Here is a 22,248-nt window from a genome sequence, read left to right on the forward strand (position 1 = left end):
GAGAATAACCTTAGCTTTTCATATTTCTTTAGGAAATAAGTTATGTCGTTGCTAGTTGTCCATCAATCATATCTCTCCTGCATGATTTTTATAAATTTGCAAGAAAGTCAATTTTTATGATGTGTGCATGTAAAACAAATTTCGTTGTAGAAGGTTTTAAATACAGCACAAACAACATTTTCCAAACTGAGACCCAAAAAGTGAAAAAGTATATTTAAACAAAACGCATTTGACTAACAGGTCGAACAACTGATGTTCTTTAACCCTGCTAACTGCCATTGGCGATTGCCAAATAAAATTGATCACAAGATGTAACAAAACGGATCTTAATATAAATTTTATACTAAACAGAAAACAATTAACTTGTGGCCACGATGTTATGGCACAAACATAAGGTGTTAATATTATATACAAGCCCCGAATACTACTGTGACAAATCAAAACAAATGTGATATGCATGCAAGTATTGTGCGGCAACAACCATTTGATTTTCGGGGGGGAGGGGGCTATGGATTTTTTCCCTGGACAAATCAAGGGCAATCTATTTTTTGGCGACAAGTCGAAAACAATTGTTTTCTTTTAATTTTAGCATTAAATATAGTGGCAGCTGAGGGCGAAACAAACAATTTGTTTTTCTCAGGGTAAAAAACCAAATGAATATTAAAGCACTGGTAAACATTTAGCATATATAAAAACTAAGCAATGAAAAATGGATAAAATATTATAAAGACCGTTCACGATAAGTCTTGTTAGGAAATACACATTTGCATGAGTCATCATTCTAGTTGCTTTGTTTATACCTTTTCAACTGTTTCAAAGTGGTCGCCGACCATAAATTCATTATGTAACTCATCCCTGGGTGAAGGCTAGTGCAAGCCAAGTAAGATTGTTCTTATCTGAAGATGAAGGTTCCTGGTTCGATTCCCGTTCCGCGATAAAAAAAAAAAATCCTCCCTTGACACCATTTGCAAGTATGGTCTTTAGGAAACGACGATAGACAGTCGGAAGGGGACGATAAATGGCTGATCCGTGTTAAGGGCATACGATACAGTTTTGATCCCGTTTTTTAAATTTTGATGCGGAAAATTTCCATATAGGCTATTTTTTGCCTGATTAAATCAAATATGTAATTAAAAAAAACACCTTCATGTGCTACTTTTTGAGTTAATTGAGATCGAAATTTATAAATGAACTGAAATTAAAAATCATACAAGATTTATAAAGGCAAGAGGCTCCTGGCTTGCCCGGGATTGGCGCAAAATTTTATTAAAAATATACCCATACGATATTTTAAAATAATCTTTTAGTAAAATGTAAAACAGAAACTAAAATTTTAAAATATATAAAACTATCAAAATTAAAGCTTGAGTTTATAAAAATTAAAATTTAAAGAAGCAAGTAATAATGAAACGTAAACTTAGGCTGGCAACATTTGAAATGTGCAGCCGGGTTGAAATCAGTGCAAAAACAATCATATTTGGTATGTAAAATTTGTTCCAAATCTTAATTAGTTACATCAAGGAATTGTATCTCACTATACAAATCCTTGGTTACATGAATCTTTTATAATTGGTTTAAATTGATATTATTACTTGCTTCGTAATTTTTATAAACTGAAGCTCTAATTTTAGTAGTTTTATTTTACTTTTTTGTTTTCAGGGACTATACAATTTCATTTTCCATCCTTGTGCATTTAATTTTGCAATGTTTATTATGTATCATTATTTAATAAATACAATTTGAAAATATTATTTTTTCATATTCTTCACTCGTTCTACACGAAATCCCTATATAATCGATAATTTTCGTATATATTTCACGTTTCATTCCCGATTCGATGGCATTTTATTAGAAAACCGGATGTGGGTACGCGCAGCCTAGAACGTCAATTTGACTATTCGTACCCGCATGCGGGTACGCGCAGACACTGCCTTAAAAAAACCCATTGATTTTGAATAATTCACTTGCAAGTGAATAATTCGATCTCATTGAATCCGTATGCATGTGAACTTCTAAAAGATAGTAGAGTTAGTGTTAAGTATATGTCTTCCATAGCATGGAGCGTTGCGCTAAACTCCAATATTAATCAGATCTATCCAAAACAAGTCGTATATGATATATCTGTTCAGGTCTACGTAAGAGCTAACCATTGCGTCGTTGTTTTACGTTTTTATTTTCTCGTTAATCCTAGGCTATATCAAAGATCTTATTTACGTCAAAAGGGGAGACAATTTCACAAAACAACGTTCAGAAAATTTACTTTTGAAAGATTTTTATTTCTTGTATGTACTCTACACCGTAGCAAAATAATTGCCAATCACCTTTTGTGACAGAATTACTACAAACTTTATGTAGAACAAATGAAAAAATATCCTATAAAGACTGCCACCGCGGGAATTGGGTCTCTTCGAACCCAAAACACATTCGCACCCCACACGTTCGACCCCATTCACAAGGTAGACCGCATTTTTTTTTAATTCAAATACTGGTTGAATTGATAGATGTTTTTAGATGTATCTGAGACTACTATATCACTATGTGTTATAGTAGTCTCAGGATGTACAGTATAGATATCAAAATATTATGCAGAAATAATTTTATTGAAAATCTTGTGCTTTTCAGATGTTACTGAAATCTATGGTTTTTCAAGGATTTGTATAGTAAAACCAGGGACTTTCTATACTAAGGGAACTAGTCTCTATTGATTTTAACTGATTACTAAGACGCATGTTTAAAGCTACCTCCCAACATTAAACTTAGTTTCGTATCTCTGATATACAGGGAGTAGTTATTTGCATATTTCACAGTTCATTGTTATTAATACACCTTATCTCTTGCACGTTAAAGACACCCTTGTAGATTTGAAAAAGAGTAGGCTAATGCCGCTACAAGGCAGCACTCGCACCCTCAAAGTGGAAAGGGATTAATATAAGTTGCAAAACTTGTTTCCCAATCCACTATAAACAAGTATGTTTAAACTAAACAAGATGATGGCTACTGAAAATTCAACGAACAAATACCTCAAAGTTCAAAAATCAATATTAAAAAAACCGATCCTAGAAATCTTTTCAAAAACAACATATTAATATTATTCACACATTGTAACCTTTAGCTTAATTTGTGTATATATTAGGCTTTTACTTTATCTTTGTAAAATGCTGATTTTAATAACAACATACATGATATATCAGCAATTTAGGTAATGATATTTTTATTGTCTCTATTAAATTTCTATAAAATTCTGATTAATATTTAACTTTTGTTTGTTAGGGTGGTAGTATGGAGGATATAGGTTTTGAAGAACAGTTAAAGCAAGAAGAAATACAGAAACTAAAGGAAGAAGAGAGCAAAGATAAAACCTACAAAGACGAAGATGGAACAGAGTATGAATGGGATGAGGCCAAAAAAGCATGGTTCCCTAAAGTAATAATCTTGTATATTAGATACATGAACATATATATTGTTAAAAGTACATGTAGTACTAATATTTTTGGGAGTTTTATGATAAAAAAATTATCAAGTATAAGAGAATGACTGAAATACATTTTGAAAGAAAAGCAGCCCAATATGCTAAAAAATATGCTTTGGTCAATACTTTTACATGATTTAATGTTACAGAAATTATTGCCCAATGATGTTTATCATATAGATATAGGAAGATGTGGTGTGAGTGCCAATGAGACAACTCTCCATCCAAATAACAATGTATATATATATACTGAACTAAGTCCCCCATGCATGATTACAAATCCTCCATAACATAAAATTGACAAAAAATAGTTTAATCAGTAAAAAGTTTCCTTACTAATTAAAACAACAGTGTTTTATTATCAAAGTTAACTGAACATGACCTTAAGCAATCAACACAGACTCATGGACCAGGATTTGTCTGGTAGTTACAATGTATTTTGAAATAGCATTAGAGAACTTATATATTCTAAATGTAATTAGTTGTCTCAATGCAGTCAAAAATTTTGATACTGTCCATATGGTACCATATGCATGTGCTTTCAAATTGAGCAATCTGATTTAAAAAAAAAATTTATACCTCACCTACGATAGTAGAGGGGCATTATGTTTTCTGGTCTGTGCGTCCGTTCTTCCATTCGTCCGTTCGTCCGTCCGTCTGTCCCGCTTCAGGTTAAAGTTTTTGGACAAGGTAGTTTTTGATGAAGTTGAAGTCCAATCATCTTCAAACTTAGTACACATGTTCCCTATGATATGATCTTTCTAATTTTAATGCCAAATTAGAGTTTTTATTCCAATGTCATGGTCCACTGAACATAGAAAATGATAGTGCGAGTGGGGCATTTGTGTACTGAGGACACATTCTTGTTTTTTATTAAATCATGTTGTTATTTAGCTTCTTCAACATTCTAATAAGTCAAAGTTGATATTGATTGAGGATTTTGTTCATGTACCTTTTCCAGTAATGACAACAGCAATTTTAATTTATTTTACAGATAAGTGAAGATTTTATTGCCCAGTATCAGATGACTTATGGTGCTCATTCAGCAGATCCACAAAATGGAGATCAACAAAGTGCAGACCAAAATAAGGAAGAAAAAGATGGTGAATCTGAAGATAAAGGGGTTCCAAGCTTAGAAGGTTTAGATGTAAATAGTGAAGAATATGCCAAACGATATCATGAATATTATGCTTACTACTATGGGGAAGATTATGCAAATTATTATAGCTATTACAACCAAGAGGAGGTTCAAGGTGAAGTTCAAGCAGAAGGTCAAGGTAATAGTGAAGGTCAGGATGGTAATCAAAAAGGAAAGAAAAGAAAAAAGAAAGGAGAAAAACCTGATCCTCCACCAAAACGTGAAGAAGGTACATTTTTTTTACCTGTTTTTTTGTAGAAATTGAACAAAAATATTTCAAGTAACATCTGGATCCATACATATTAACCAGCCAATCATACAATGGCAAATTAAGTCATGACTGGTCATCCATCTTGTTTATTGACGTTAAGGTTGTAATGATAGTTTGATATACTCCATACAATTTTTGGAAGAATTATCTAGTACAATTTTGTTGTTGTGTGCAAGTTAATTCTCAAAATCTACAATAAACAAACTTATAAACCAATGTCATTTAATGGGGAAAAAATCCAGTAAAAACATGATGAAAAGATTTGGGCACTACATGTATAACATGAAATTACGGTATCACATAATACAGTCTATTGTTAGTCTTTACCTCACATACACAAATTTTAACTTAAACTTTTGTTCATACGGTATAACATATTACTTTTTGGTAGAGATGTTTTTGTTACATGAATAGGATTAAGATTTTTTTTTCGATTTAAAAACCAAGCCTTGATATACCTGTAAAATCTGTACATGTAACATTGTACATATTTCCTATTTAATAATAGTTCTGTGATTATTCTTACACATAAATGTAAAATACCTTGGAATTCCATATAGTCAGTGCATGAACCAATATTTCTTTTGCAGTTTCATTCCAAAGTTAGATTTAGGCAATCATTTTGATATGAATTAAATTTGCCACTGAACGTTAAGCAACCAACAATCAATCAAGAATATGAATTAGATTTTTTAATGCATCAAAAAAACAATATTTTTTTTTTTTTAAATTTCTTATCATCTAGTATTTCATCTATTATTTCATTGTAGGCTGGTTTGAGGTTGAGGAAGATAAGAACACTAATGTTTATGTGTCAGGATTGCCTGAAGATGTAACAGAGGAAGAATATAAAACTTTGATGAATAGATGTGGACTGGTGATGTTTGACCCAGTAATGAAGCAACCCAAACTCAAACTCTACCTCAATGAACATGGTAATCCTAAAGGGGATGGCAGATGTTGTTATATAAAGGTACCAGTATTTAACAGTCATGTAATGTTAAAAAATGAATTATGGGTAAAAACATATCAGCACAAATGTATTTTCAAAATCCATTTCAAGTATGTTTTATTGACATGATATTTAAAGATAGAACATGTAAAATAATTTTGACACTGTAAATTCAGAAATTATTGTGATGTTCTTATTATTGCGAAAAATATGAGAGTGTTTGTAATCAGAATATCACATTTTGCGATTTTTGTTATGAAGTTGAACAGAAATTTTATCAACATCTCAAAAATTAGAATCACATGTTAGTTTAAAATGACAAAATCGCAATAATAAATGCATGAAGTAATTTCTGAATTTACAGTATTGATTTTTTTTTAAATGACTAATTAAAAAAAAGATCCTTACATAAAAAAATGTTTCATCTTTTATAATCAACGATTATTTAATACCTCATGAAATATTATTTATACCACATAAAAAAATGTTTCATCTTTTATAATCAACCATTATTTAATACCTCATGAAATATTATTTATACCACATAAAAAATGTTTCAGCTTTTATAATCAACGATTATTTAATACCTCGTGAAATATTATTTGTACCAATCACATTTAGCCTAAAATTTCCATCACATATATCCAATATCTGTCTTCTTTGTATTACACAACATTTGTATTTTGTGTTGACAGACAGAGTCAGTAGAGTTAGCCCTGAAGTTTTTAGATGGATCTGATGTTAGAGGTAGTACCATCCATGTAGAAAGGGCACAGTTTGCTCTCAAAGGACAGTTTGATCCAGCTAAAAAGAAGAAAAAGCTGTCAAACAAACAGAAAAGAAAATTCTTGGAAAAGCAGAAAAAGTATTTATATTTATCTTATGACATCAAAATAGGAAATTAATAGGATTCTGATTATTTTGTTAAGGAAACTTAAACTGAATATATTTTTTTTTCAGTATTCACTTAGAGAACTAAATGGTATCCATTTGTGAAGTTTAGCTTTTTTTTTCTTATTCCATGTCACATTTGTTTTAAAAACTATTTTTTTTAAAAAATTTTTGCTTTAATTTTTGTAAATTAATCCTATATCTGATGTTTATTTTTAATAATTATACCCCCTTTCAAAAAAGGGGGGTATACTGTTTTACCTCTGTCTGTCAGTCCGTCCGTCTGCCCGTCAGTCAGTCCATTCCATGAAACTTTCGTCACATTTTTTCTCAGGAACTACAATACAAGGATTTCTGAAATTTTGTTTCAGGGTTTATCTAAGTCAGCTATACCGTGTGATGCGTTTTCAGATTGATACCTTGACAACTTCCTGTTTACCGAACACTTGTATGATTTTACACATGATAGCCAAGTTGAAAATTTTCGTCACATTTTTCTCAGGAACTACAATACAAGGATTTCTAAAATTTGGTTTAAGGATTTATATAAGTCAGCTATACCGTGTGATGCGTTTTCAGACTCATCACTCGACAACTTCCTGTTTACCACACACTTGGATATTTTTTCACTATTTATATTATCCACTTGTGGCGGGGGTATCATCAGTGACCAGTAGCTCGCAGTTTCACTTGTTTGTCCTAAAAATTTCAGAACCTTCAATTTCAGAAGATTTTGTACACAAATAAAAGAAGCTCATACCCAAACAACTAATGCAGTAAGAGTTATCTTCCTTACAATTGAACTTTATCATATACATAATAGAAAAATGAAATAAAAATATGGGGTCACCGTTCATTTAAGCTCACAATCTGTCTCCGAAATAAGCATGCATTTTTGTTAACGTCCTTTTTTTCTGTTGATCTAATAGGAGAAATAAAGGTAATATTGAAATAAATAAAGAACTAAATTATAGAAATCGCTTAATAAATTTTACAATAATAAAGTTTATGTAAAGCCTATTTGAAAACAATAATAAAAAATATAGGTCAGTAGGTCACCGATGAGTTAAAAAAAGATATTTTAATTTTAATACCTAAAAATAGCCTTTTTGCATCAAAGGGTGGAGCTTTTTCAATGAAAAAATCATTTTAAAAGTCATCTGCGACCAAACCGAATCGATTTTTTGGGTTTATTTTTGTACCATATCATAAAGTAAAAACTGAAAGTGTAATAAATAAAATTTGCAATGAAAAAACAAATGTTTTTATTTTTTGCCAAAATTTTCGTACCCATGAGCCTCCTTAAGTTTCAGAATAGGCATTCACAAAGGATTGAAGTTTCTGCTTGAAAATTGTCTCTACAGTTACATTCAAGAATTTGTTCCATCAATTGAAGGTTTAAATTTTAAGGTTAGAAGTACTCTTATTAGAGTTAAAATATAATCTCAATAATGATTAACCATTACAGTAATTCTAAACGATTTTTCTTAGGCTGTTTGACTGGAGGCCTGAATTGAAATTAGAACCTGTCACAAGGCCGAAGAATGAAAAAGTTGTTGTATTAAAAAATATGTTCAGTCCAAAAGAATTTGAGGTAAGTGACCTATATTTTATGGTTAGTGTACCTTAACCTTATTGCAAAATAATCTGATTTCAGTAGACTTTTTGACAAACATTTAAAGCAATGTACTGATATTCAAATTGCATGGAATGCCATTTTGAATCATTTTGAAAGTGTTTTGCTTTCAGAATAAAACTATTTTTTTGCCTCTTAATTAAAAATAAGTTTTTTGCCTTTTAATTAAAATCAAGTTTTTTGCCTTTTAATTAAGAATAAATGCAATTATCTCCCCTACTCCACTAAAATTACAAACAGAACACTTATATGAAGACTTAGAATGAATGTACTCAGGAAATAAATTTAAAAGTTGATGATCTTTAAGATAACACCAGAGGTTAGACTTAGTCTTGATGAATTTCTTGTGTAGTATAATTTTGAATTTTAGCTAACCTGGCCTGAAGGACCAAATGAGCTTTTCTCATCACTTGGCATCTGGCGCTGTCTGTCTTCGTCCTGTGTTGTCGTTAACTTTTCTTCTCCCCTCTAAAAATACTGGGCCAAATTTAACCGAACTTGGCCACAATCATCATTGGGGTATCAAGTTTTAAGAATGTGTCCGGTAAACCAGCATACCAACCATGATTGGCCACCATGGCTAAAAATAGTACATAGGGGTAAAATGTAGATTTTGGCTTATATCTCTGAAACCAAAGCATTTAAAACAAATCTTATATGGGGGTTAAACTGTTTATCAGGTCAAGATCTATCAGCCCTGACATTTTCAGATAAATTGGACATCCCATTGTTGGGTTGCTGCCCCTGAATTGATAATTTAAAGGAAATATTACCGTTTTTGTTTTTATCTTGACTATTATTATAGATAGAGATAAACTGTAAACAGCAGTAATGTTCAGCAAAGTAAGATCTACAAAGAAGTCAAAATGGTCAGTTGACCCCGTTAGGAGTTATTGCCCTTAAGAGTCAATTTTTAACAATTTTTCTGAAATGTTTGTAATCTTTACAAAATCTTCTACTCTGAAACTACTGAGACAAATTTAACCAAACTTATTCACAATCATCATTAGGGTACCTAGTTTAAAAATGTGTCTGATGACCCTGCCCACCAAACAAGATGGCAGACATGGCTAAAAAAGTACATAGGGTAAAATGTAGATTTTGACTTGTATCTCTAAAATCAAAGCATTTAGAGCTAATCTGATGGAAGGTGATGATCTATCTGCCCTGCAATTTTCAGACCAATCAGGCAACCCGTTGTTGGGTTGCTACCCCTTAATTGGTAATTTTAAGAAAATTTTGCAGCTTTTGGTTACTATCTTGAATATCATTATAGATAAAGATAAACTGTAATTATAATATGACAACCTATTATAGTCAACCAGTATAATCACAATTTATCTACCTTTAGAGCTAACACAGTAATACACAAAAACTGCTGATCTGCATTACGACCAACTTATTTATACTGCCAGATATTCTCAATTTTCAACATCAAAACCCTCAGTTTATGTAAGACAAGATTCACATACAATATATTTATCTCTATTCTACAGCAAAATGAATTAACTAGTCCATTTCAATTCATTTTTCATGGTAAAATTTCATAAATCCAAAACTCAGGGAAATTATGTTATTGTCTTGACATGGCAACGAAACAAGGGGATGTCACAAGTATTTTTCCGTAAACAAAAAAATTAAATGTAGATACAGGGCATTTCAGCTTCTTGTACGCCTCAGAACGAATAAAGTTACATTGGAAGAAATTATATAAGTGAAAAATGCGATTATAAAAAATAATCATTGAATTAAATAATTTTACTAATATTATCAAAATTGAGTAACAGGGACTAGCCAAAACAGTATCGTATGTATAGGGCTTTCACGATTAACAAAATTACTGAATTTGTCCTATTAATAGAATCGAAATAATTCATTGCAGCGGTAGATTTGTTTTCATTTAGTCATGGGTTGCGCATTTATATTCGATTATTTTACCAAGGCTCAGATTAAAATAATCGAATATAAATGCCCATCCCATGGTTTAATAAAAACAAATCTACGGCTGCCATGAATTATTTCTTAAACAGCAATAATGTACAGCAAAGTATACAAGTAAGTCAACATGACCAAAATGGTCAAAAGACCCTTTAAGAAGTTATTGCTCTTTATAGTTAATATTTTAACAATTTTCATAAATCTTGTAAATTTTTCCAAAATATTTTCCACTGAAACTACTGGGCCAAGTTCATTATAGACAGAGATAATTGTAAGCAGCAAGAATGTTCAGTAAAGTAAGATCCAAAAACACATCACCATCACCAAAACACAATTTTGTCATGAATCCATCTAGCACATCTCATTTCCATGGAGAATGTATTACCTTGACCCCTCAGGCCACGTTTTTTTAATTTGTTGGTTTATGGATTTTCTCCATGAAAAAGTCGGGTCGGTCAGTCGGGAAAAGAGGAAAATAAAAAAAAGATCTTTCAAGACAGAAAAATGATATGCAAAATAAAAATATGTTTCACATTTCTTATAATATGTTTGTCATACTATTTTGTCATCATATTAAATTTTAGTTCGATGAAATATTATAGCTCAGCTGTAATCATCGCATGACATTGTCTAATAATTTCCTGTAAAAAAGGGGGTATATGGACAAAGACAAAATTAAATTGTCATTTCACATACAAGAAAAACAGATTCACGTCAGTAGCTCTTAAAAAAACTTAGTGAATAATAATAAGCACAAATACTGATAAAGAAAAAATGTTAAAATGTCGTACATAAGAAAATAAGTTTCAACACAAGTGTCAAAAACGTAATAGACTCATCCACTGGAAAAACAAGAATATCAGGTTAAATAATCTGTTGTCATGCTTCCCGTTTTTTTTTATCCTAATGGACAATATTTTTTTTATTATATTTGAAACCAGAAAATATCAAATGATTGGTTAAAATTTAGTACTTTAACTTCATGTCTTGAACTTCCACCTGTTCACATTTGGACAAGTCTATTTCTATGAGAAAATGCATCTTACGGACTGGTGACATATATAAGGGAAACAAACTTATTGTGCAATTGGTTTTAAACACAGGTTTCGTTCCGCAAAATTATTTGCGCAAACGACATTTCAAGGTCATTAATAATTGATTTGTCTATTTTTAGAAACGTAAACTGGAAGTTTAATTTTTTCAAAACAGAAAGTGTCATCACTTCTGTTAGTGATTAATGCATTTCATTTCATAAAAAAAGAGGATATTTTAATTATTTTTCGGGGATAATGCATTTGTTAGGGTGGACGGGAATAAAAAAGCCTGAAAAGTCGATTTTATTTTTATTCTGGAGATCGACAAAATCGGGTCGGCGGATCCGTAAACCAACAAATTAAAAAATCCTGTCCTCAGTCATGGTCTATTGAATTTGAAACTTTTGCTTAGTTTTCATGTAATAGTTTGTAATTAGAGAATTTTAAGATGAACTGCTAATGTTCAATCAATGATATTTGGTATGCAAATTTATTGGCATTTGCAAGTATTGTTTTGATCCCCAACCCCTCTTCATGGTTTATTGACTTTGAAACTTTAAAATAGTTTACAAGTTAATGTTTGTGTTTAGATTTGTTTAAAGGGAAAGACTTTTAATAAGTCAATGGTATTAAGTATGCAGTTGTATAAACATTGGCACATCTCATTTACATGGATACTGTTAATCCATGTACCTCAGTCATGGTCATTGACTTTGAATATTTGCATAACTTTTGTAACATGTTAAAGTATTTCTATTTTATTCCGACATTTGCATAATCAAAATTACAATAAGGCTATACATGTCTCTGTAATAACAGTTCAGTTTTATATCTATGATAAAAAAAAATGTTCCCTTGATACTTTTTTTTATAACTTCTAAAAATCTGCTACATGATGTACACATTGTGCATCCAAATTTTATATCATGAGAAAAATTTATAAGAAATATCTCGGAGTGATAGAAGTTTATAAAGGAAGGTAAATTTTGATCTATCCTGCAGTCAATTAGGACTAGGACTTTAGGTTATAGTAGGTGTTTATTGGATCTTCACTCCAGTAAAATATGACTAGGACTTTAGGTAATAGTAGGTGTTTATTGGATCTTCACTCCAGTAAAATAGGATTAGGACTTTAGGTTATAGTAGGTGTTTATTGGATCTTCACTCCAGTAAAATATGACTAGGACTTTAGGTAATAGTAGGTGTTTATTGGGCAATTGTGGTTCTATATCAATAAAATATTCATGAGTTGTTATGAATCTGAGTTAATAAGACATTTCTAATGTCTCTCAAAGATAGGAATTCCAAAAATACTGCCAATGTTGTACCATAAGATTCCAGTTTAAAGTGTTTTAAGTGTACGTGAAGTATCACTTGACACTGAAGTTGTTTTATGTACAGTATTTGACTACTGTTACCCATTGGATAATTAGAAATGTCTTGTCAATAAACTATTGAGACATACACAAGTACTTCAGGTATCAGATACCCTTTTATTAATTAGCATACACAATTATTGATAAAATCAGAAGTGGCCTATTTGCACATACTGAAGTGATGTATCTTTGCAGAGGTATAATTCCTTAAAATGAAAGACAAAGGCTGAATCTTAGAATTTATTCATGCTCTTTTTTCTCCCCCAAATCTTTAAAGTTAAAAAAAAATTATGTGGGATTTTTTTTTGGTGAAAATATTTAAAATACACCCTGAAGAAAATGTTTCCAATTGCAAGGCAAATTATAAAATAGAAGATTTTTTTTTGTCATATTCAGTTGCTTTTTTAACTAATGTCCAGATCAAGTATTTCATGAACACTTCAGATTATAGTATTGGCCTTGGTAGAAAACCATACTTGTGAGGCCATGTTAAGTTTTAAATATATTGGTTGTCATTAGTACCACCTGAAATAAGACTTAACATACAACATTAAAATTGTACTAAATTCTAATATACATGGCAAATTTTACTTTTATTTTATGTTAAAAGGAGTACCTTTTAAACTGAAATGATAAAAATATTGTAGCAAAAGATGTTTTACCTCATAAAAGAATTAATAAAAAACATAATAAATCTGAACAGAAAAAATATTTTATGTAGTGCAATTTTGTAATGAAAAATGCAACTTCTACAATAATTCTTTTTGTCATTTTTTATATGTTAGTGTAATGGGTCTGCTAGAGGCTTAGTGATGTTTTAATAATATAAACTACTAGCATTGGAATTTGTACATGATGTAGTTGATGTAGTTTGTTTGGATACGTAATGTATGGTATGTCTACGGTACATATTTTATATCATATTTTACATGATTCCACGTGTCCAACACGGTCCCTTGCTGTCTGTAATTGCCATCAACAAATAGTAGAGACTTTGAAAAACAAATTGTGATATGTTTTCTTACATTTTTTCTCTGATGTTTTAATTACATAATTTATGAAATAAACATGCTGTACTGCCATTATTTAATGTTTATATTATGATATGGAAGATAATTTCAGTCTAAACAGCTTTCTACTGTGATAGAAAAAACAATATAAAAATGTATATAAAAAAAGAAAAAAATGAGAGAGGAAACCTAATTACAATATCCAATTATTTTAAAAATGAAGATATATAAATAATAATGTTGTTTTTTTGCTGACTCACTGACTCATACCCTGCATCTCCATTCATATATATATATGTCATTGAATAGTCCGACAAAATGTGGTGAAGTTAAGAAAGTCACAATACTGCTAACCAATTACATAATTTCTAGAATGTGTTCTGATGTTTTTTTCTTTGTACAGGTTCAAGAGAAATATTTGACAAAACAGAATTCATAATATTTCAAAGCAATTCAACAGAGACGGAAATACTCTGAAACCTTTAAGGCCAAAATTATCATTTGATTCTAATGTTTTTCAAACAGGGAGGTTCTTTTGTTATCATGAATAAATTATGCACTAAAATAGAAAAGGCTGTGAAACATTTGAGGCTAAAGCCACCAAACTACATTACAATGCCTCTAGAAACCATTATACACCATTGTACTGATATTTATCGCTAATGAGCTTACTTTTACTTACATATTGAAAGTAATTTAAAGTAATTTAAAACCAATTTGTTTGGTACGAACATTTTGATATCAAATATAAAGAACCCTTAAGTTAACTAATTTGTCATTTCTGAAGAAAGTGATTACACTTGATTTAAGTGTTTATGCAAGCTGTACGCTATTGCAAGATTAGTTTAAAAGGAAGTTTTCATAACTTTATTATATACATATTACTGCAAAATATAAAAATTTGACCTGTTTTTTGTCTGGATATTGTGAAAGAGTTGTTTATTCGTCCTTTTTCATGTTGTTACTTTTCTCAGACTCTTAGAAGATAAATTGAATTACGAAAAATTGCAGAAAAGGTCAATACTTGGTCTATGTTTTGGTGAGAAATTTTGAAATAAGTACGAGAAAATACATTCAAGAAAGAAAAATATAACATTTTCAATAACTGTTTTATTAAAATATATAATTTCATAAATCCGAATCATATGCATTTGATTTTATTTTTTGAAATTTTTTAGACCTATTTTGAAGAAAACCTTTTAGAAGTGAATTTTTTGTAGTCATTTTACATTCAGGACACCGTTAAAATTCTTTTGATCTTCAATAAACACATACATTTATGCATATTTTATTTAATCTGAACCCTCTATACAAATTGCAGTTGCACAGTTAGCTCATGATGAGTTGCATTTTGAAAGGGAAATTGACATTCTTATAACTAATTAGTAAATGGATAAAACTATATTTTGAATATAACGAAGAATTTTTATCTTTCTTGATCTTAATGGATGATCAGTAGGGAATACACATTTTCTGCTGAGATTTATAGCTTTATTAAACTACAAAGAACTGCTTATGTAATCTCATTGTAAAAAAACAAACAGAGACGTAAATTTCCTAGAGAAAGTCAATATATATTGTAAAATAGAGGTATTTCATGTACTTTTATTTTTAGTTGTTATTATTGGCTACCTGAAGACATTTAACAACTATAAATTTAGATTATTCAGATTTCAAATTTTAAGATTTTGATAGAGGTGCATGTTGTACAGCAGTCTCTTCCATTGATAATTGTTTTGGTGCTCTTTCATCCCAAAGGCTGTTTTCTACTCTTTGGTCGGGTTGTTTTCTCTTTGACACATTCCCAATTTTCATTCTCATTTTAAAGCCAATTAAATTGAAAATCATATTTAATGTCAGGTTTCATAGTTGAGATAGTTGGTCAAGATCACTTAATGCCATTATTTCTATAAATATTAAATAGATTTAGCAACACATATTTATCTGCCATTCAAGAAAAGTTTCAAAAAATGATGGAATAGTTTTGTTATGATGGCCTTTGTTTTGCTACATATAAAGTCATCATGGATGTCAGACTTAAAATTGTGTTAGCCAGATGCACCTTATGTCTACAAAAGACTCATCAGCATGATCAGTGAACCTCATATAAAATAAGTTTTAGTATTGATTCTGTTGATCTTAAGGGAGTTCGCTTCTCAGTTGCAAAGTAATTAACTTTTCAAAAAACTAGTTTATATAGATAGGGCATAAATAAAGGAATCCAATGATAAAAAAAAATATATAGGTCTCCAAGCTTGTTTTTCGAGATATAAGTCATTGAAATTTATGCTGGAAAATATTTTTCTCTCGACTTATCATAGCTTTAACATTGACAAGTTGAAGTTCTCAAAAACTGTTAAAAAGTAATTAAAATTTATAAGACTTTTACAGATGGCTTATCATTATACATGTAATAGATTTACAAAAAGAAAATGGGGGTCACTGGGATTTTTTTTCAAGGCATTCAAATGGATAAAACCAGAGGATTCCGAAAATCTGACAAAAAATCTAAAACATGACAAGCCAGCTTCCTTAAGGGCATACGATACAGTTTTGATTCTGTATTTGCAAGTTCATGAAAATTTGCATATAGGCTATTTTTTACCTGATTAAATCAAATATGTTATAAAAAATATACCTTCATGTGCTACTTTTTAAGTAAAATGAGGTCGAAATTTTGTATATTTGATTTGATCAAAATTCAGATTTGTGGCCGTAATTTCTTTTTGAAAGAAAGACATAACTTTTTTGTTATAAAAGTTAAACACAAATTGTTTTTTGTTAAATAATCGGTCATTTCTGTATTTCATAAGTATCATAAAAAAATATGCAATTTTTTATTCAGAAATAACTTATATTTTATCAAATGTTCATGAATTGAGGAAAAAACGTCATTTTTTACTGCATGTTTATAAAAATTAAAAAAATTCCTCTATTTACAGTTTTATAAAATTTGGGTCGCATAATCTCCCTCCAAAATGAAACAAATTGCCGTTTTGAAAAATAGGGGTCCATGAACTCGTTTTCAAATGAAATCAGTTTGAATGACAAAAATCAGCTGAAAAATGCATCTTTTCCCGATATGTTACAGTTTGACGTCGCGAAAATAACATTTTACGTTAGCAACGTCATTGCCTTCTCTGTAACTGTATTGTATGCCCTTAAGTGGATGACCAACATAGTCAGTGACACAATAAATAGAATCATCTTTTATTGAAGAAAAAAATAATATTCTTCCAAAAAAGGGTCTGATTATAAATTTATGCATTCAAAGGTTTTCTAGACTGGACTAGTCTATAACAAAATAACTAAGTCATCCTAGTGATATCTAGTTGTTAGATAGTCTAGCTAACTTAATAATACTGACAGTCTATTAGCAAACTCAATAATACTGTCAGTCTATTAGCAAACTCAATAATACTGTCAGTCTATAAATAGTTATCCTAGTGATATCTAGTTGTTAGATAGTCTAGCTTACTTAATAATACTGTCAGTCTATTAGCTAACTCAATAATACTGTCAGTCTATAAATAGTTATCCTAGTGATATCTAGTTGTTAGATAATCTAGCTAACCCATTCATACTGTCAGTCTATAAATAGAAGATGGGCATGTATCAGCAGTTTCTTTTTGAGACATAATTCCTGACTAATTTACCCTCTATTGGAATATATTGGATAATGTGATATTTTTTCTGAAATATTGAATATCCGATTTGACACATAGTCTACTTTACTACTAACATAAAAAACATTTTTTTTTATTTCAGGCTGATCCTATGTTGATCAATGAACTGAGAGATGATACAAGAACAGAATGCTCCAAGTTAGGGGAGGTGAAAAATATCAGACTTTATGACGTAAGTTTGGAATCATAAATGAAAAAAGAAAGATAACTTTTTTAGAAAAAAAAAATAGATTTGACTGATGAAAAATTAAATAATATGAATACTGAAATTTGCTAGGATAGAAATATATTAGAAATATTTTTTTATTAAATAATTTCTTATGGTTTTAATGCTTTATCTGTACATGACCATTTACACAATATTTGCCACTGGACATGAAGCAATAAACAACCAATAAATCAGATCTATAGAGGAAAACATTATGTGACAAAATCTGATTTGGTGGTATTAAAAGATTCTGTATGCAAGCCTTAAGGGAATTAGATATGTAAAATCCTTATTTTAATCTATACTCATGCAAATAAATATTGTGTAAATTATTAGGATAATTCCTCTGACTGAGAAAGAAGATGAATCAGTATTTTTTTTAGGCAATGCTGTGGTTTTAAATTTATCATTTGCAGATAAATCTGTTTTTATACTAATATAGCAATGTGCTGTCTTAGTTTGCTGATAAAATCACTGGCTGATATAAAACTAATTATAAGTGAGGGCCCACTGACTGTCTAAGAGGGGACCCACTACAGTCATGCTTACGTTATTCCCTATATAATCAACCAATTTTTTCTAATAAAAGGGGCCCCTGTGCCCCCTAAATCTACCTCTGAGAATTTCTTGCCCTATGATATTAAACTATTTTCCAGCTGCTTTTCATTGGCAATGATAAAGTATTTTCCTCCTATGGGAAACAATTATACTATGTATAAAAAAAAAGATGTGGTATGATTGCCAATGACACAAATCTCCGTAAGAGACCAAATGACACAGAAATTAACAACTTTAGGTCATATATATATATGTATGGATTGTTGATTGCAGGGTCAATAATAGAATTGGCAAATAAACTATTACAGCAGTTATTTCAATGTTTTACTGATTTAGGAACAATTAATAAATTTTGGTATTTTTCCAATACAAAGTAATAAAAGCAATTTTAGATGTGTAAACAAAAAAATGTTCGTTCCTGTATTTACATGTACACAGCTTGAAACTGGTGGTTAACAGTACTAGATCAGTTAAAAACCTTTTGATCACTAGCATTTACTTAGAAATTGATTAGTAAAAAAAGAGAATGGATTGTCATACACATGATGTACAGAAATAATAGTTAGATAATTTTGCATAAGTATTGACTCAATTATTAATTAGTAAAGTAGAGAATGAATGGTGTGACAAAGATAAAATAAATAGAGAAATGATAATTTTGAATGATTATTATATATTGTTAAAAAACTTTGTATGACTACTGGCATAGCTGGATCAAGGAGGGCACCCCCCTTTTGTTGATGTTATAGGGAATCACTGAAGCATGCTTGAAACAACCCCCTCCCCCACCCTTTTAGATCAGTCATCAGGAATACTAATGTATGTTATAAATTATTTTTTTAGAACCATCCTGATGGAGTTATTACTGTCACAATGAAAACACCATGTGAAGCTGATGAAGTCATAAAACTACTCAATGGCCGATGGTTTGCCAAGAAACAAATAACGGCAGAATCTTGGGATGGAAAAACTAAATATGACATTGAGGAATCAGAAGCTGAAAGGGATGAACGACTGAAAAAATGGGGAGAATTCTTAGAAAAGGATGAACAGTCTCAAAGTAGCAATAATATAACAAATACAAGTGCTGAAAGTGCTGATAGTAAAGCTTCAGTAAATAGTAGTCTGGAAAGTCAAACCTCTCAGGAAAGTCTCACCTCAGTAGAGGAAGTTGATAAGGGAGATAAATCTAACAATGTTGTGACATCTGATAAAATATCATCTGTTTCTAAACAGGATAAAATAAGCTGATTTCTAAAGTGATATTTACTTTAGGATTGGATAACTATACTATCTGGATATAGTATTATGTATATAGATATATGTTGTATCAACTTACTATGTTTGAAACTGTTCCAGATTGTTCATGTTTAGGAGAGTAGTAGATATAAACATATGCTTAACTTGGTTATTTTTCATTTTCAGAAATAAATTCAAAAAATCTATCTCTTTTTAGTAAAGGTTTTCAAAGTTGATGACACAACTTATACTGAATAGTCAGTTTAAGAAGTTGGAACTATTTTTTACCTACTCTAAAGTTTTTGCACAAATCTTCATAAGATTACATCACCATGACAGTATTGTTGTTTATATTTGGTCGCAATGTTATTAGCTCACCTGACCTGAAAGGTCAAGTGAGCTTTTCTCATCACTTGGCGTCCGTCGTCCGTCGTCTGTCGTCCGTCGTCCGTAAACTTTTACTAAAATCTTCTCCTCTGAAACTACTGGGCCAAATTTAACCAAACTTGGCCACAATCATCCTTGGGGTATCTAGTTTAAAAAATGTGTCCGGTGACCTGGTCATCTAACCAAGATGGCCGCCATGGCTAAAAATAGAACATAGGGGTAAAATACAGTTTTTGGCTTAGAACTCATAAACCAAAGCATTTAGAGCAATTTGTCAAAGGGTAAAATTGTTGTTCAGGTCAAGATCTATCTGCCCTGAAATTTTCAGATGAATATGACAACTTGTTGTTGGGTTGCTGCCCTGAATTGGTTATTTTAAGGAAATTTTGCAATTTTTGGTTATTATCTTGAATACTATTATAGATAGAGATAAACTGTAAACAGCAATAATGTTCAGCAAAGAAAGACCTACAAATAAGTCAACATGACAGAAATTGTCAGTCAACCCCTTAAGGAGTAATTGCGCTTTATAGTCAATTTTTAACCACTTTTCGTCATTTTTTGTAACTTGTACAAAAATCTTCTCCTCTGAAACTACTGGGCCAAATTAAACCAAACTTGGTTACAATCATCCTTGGGGTATCTAGTTTAAAAAATGTGTCCGATGACCCCGCCTACCAAACAAAATGGCCGACATGGCTAAAATTAGAACATGGTGGTAAAATGCAGTTTTTTATTAGCTCACCTGGCCCGAAGGGCCAAGTGAGCTTTTCCCATCACTTGGCGTCCGTCGTCCGTCGTCGTCGTCCGTCGTCCGTCGTCGTCCGTCGTTAACTTTTACAAAAATCTTCTCCTCTGAAACTACTGGGCCAAATCAAACCAAACTTGGCCACAATCATCATTGGGGTATCTAGTTTAAAAAATGTGTGGCGTGACCCGGTCAACCAACCAAGATGGCCGCCACGGCTAAAAATAGAACATAGGGGTAAAATGCAGTTTTTGGCTTATAACTCAAAAACCAAAGCATTTAGAGCAAATCTGACATGGGGTAAAAATGTTTATCAGGTCAAGATCTATCTGCCCTGATATTTTCAGATGAATCGGTCAATCAGTTGTTGGGTTGCTGCCCCTGAATTGGTAATTTTGAAGAAATTTTGCTGTTTTTGGTTATTATCTTGAATATTATTATAGTTAGAGATAAACTGTAAACAGCAATAATGTTCAGCAAAGTAAGATCTACAAATAAGTCAACATGACCAAAATGGTCAGTTGACCCGTTTAGGAGTTATTGCCCTTTATAGTCAATTTTTAACCATTTTTCGTTAATTAAAGTTATCTTTTACAAAAATCTTCTCCTCTGAAACTAATTGGCCAAATTAATCCAAACTTGGCCACAATCATTTTTGGGGTATCTAGTTTAAAAAATGTGTGGCGTGACCTGGTCAACCAACCAAGATGGCCGCCACGCCTAAAAATAGAACAAAGGGGTAAAATGCAGTTTTTGGCTTATAACTCAAAAACCAAAGCATTTTGAGGAAATCGGACATGGGATAAAAATGTTTTTCAGGTCAAGATCCATCTGCCCTAAAATTTTCAGATGAATCGGTCAATTGGTTGTTGGGTTGCTGCCCCTGAATTGGTAATTTTGAGGAAATTTTGCTGTTTTTGGTTATTATCTTGAATATTATTATAGATAGAGATAAACTGTAAACAGCAATAATGTTCAGCAAAGTAAGATCTACAAATGAGTCAACATGACCAAAATGGTCAGTTGACCCGTTTAGGAGTTATTGCCCTTTATAGTCAATTTTTAACCATTTTTCGTAAATTAAAGTAATCTTTTACAAAAATCTTCTCCTCTGAAACTACATGGCCAAATTAATCCTGGGGTATCTAGTTTAAAAAATGTGTGGCGTGACCTGGTCAACCAACCAAGATGGCCGCCACCGCTAAAAATAGAACATAGGGGTAAAATGCAGTTTTTGGCTTATAACTCAAAAACCAAAGCATTTTGAAGAAATCTGACATGGGATAAAAATGTTTATCAGGTCAAGAACTATCTGCCCTGAAATTTTCAGATGAATCGGTCAATCGGTTGTTGGGTTGCTGCCCCTGAATTGGTAATTTTGAGGAAATTTTGCTGTTTTTGGTTATTATCTTGAATATTATTATAGATAGAGATAAATTGTAAACAGCAATTATGTTCAGCAAAGTAAGATCTACAAATAAGTCAACATGACCAAAATGGTCAGTTGACCCCTTTAGGAGTTATTGCCCTTTATAGTCAATCTTTAACCATTTTTCATAAATCTAAATCTGGCCATTCAACCAAGATGGCCGCCACGGCTAAAAATAGAACATAGGGGTAAAATGCAGTTTTTTGCTTATAACTATGTAACCAAAGCATCTAGAGCAAATCTGACAAGAAGTTAAATTGTTAATCAAGTCAATATCT

General features: G+C 31.0%; 1 protein-coding gene across 1 annotated transcript; it reads left to right on the top strand.

The window, feature by feature from the left end:
* Window positions 1–2,198: 2,198 nt before the first annotated feature.
* On the top strand, window positions 2,199–19,612 carry LOC134687551 (17S U2 SnRNP complex component HTATSF1-like). Its single transcript, XM_063547933.1, has 8 exons — window positions 2,199–2,282; window positions 3,271–3,423; window positions 4,464–4,836; window positions 5,649–5,851; window positions 6,526–6,695; window positions 8,213–8,315; window positions 17,484–17,573; window positions 19,011–19,612. Exons 2-8 carry the CDS (start codon window positions 3,280–3,282, stop codon window positions 19,416–19,418), a joined length of 1,491 nt encoding a protein of 496 aa, XP_063404003.1. The 5' UTR covers window positions 2,199–2,282; window positions 3,271–3,279; the 3' UTR covers window positions 19,419–19,612.
* The last annotated feature ends 2,636 nt before the right edge of the window (window positions 19,613–22,248 follow it).

The sequence above is a fragment of the Mytilus trossulus genome, chromosome 10, assembly GCF_036588685.1.
Source record: "Mytilus trossulus isolate FHL-02 chromosome 10, PNRI_Mtr1.1.1.hap1, whole genome shotgun sequence".
NCBI lineage: Eukaryota > Metazoa > Mollusca > Bivalvia > Mytilida > Mytilidae > Mytilus > Mytilus trossulus.

Excerpts from the sequence above, each read along its gene's own strand:
- LOC134687551 (XM_063547933.1), top strand. The coding sequence starts at position 3,280 with ATGGAGGATATAGGTTTTGAAGAACAGTTAAAGCAAGAAGAAATACAG. Across the intron at positions 3,424-4,463 it reads AAAAAGCATGGTTCCCTAAA|ATAAGTGAAGATTTTATTGC; the intron begins GTAATAATCTTG and ends TTTATTTTACAG. Across the intron at positions 6,696-8,212 it reads TTCTTGGAAAAGCAGAAAAA|GCTGTTTGACTGGAGGCCTG; the intron begins GTATTTATATTT and ends GATTTTTCTTAG.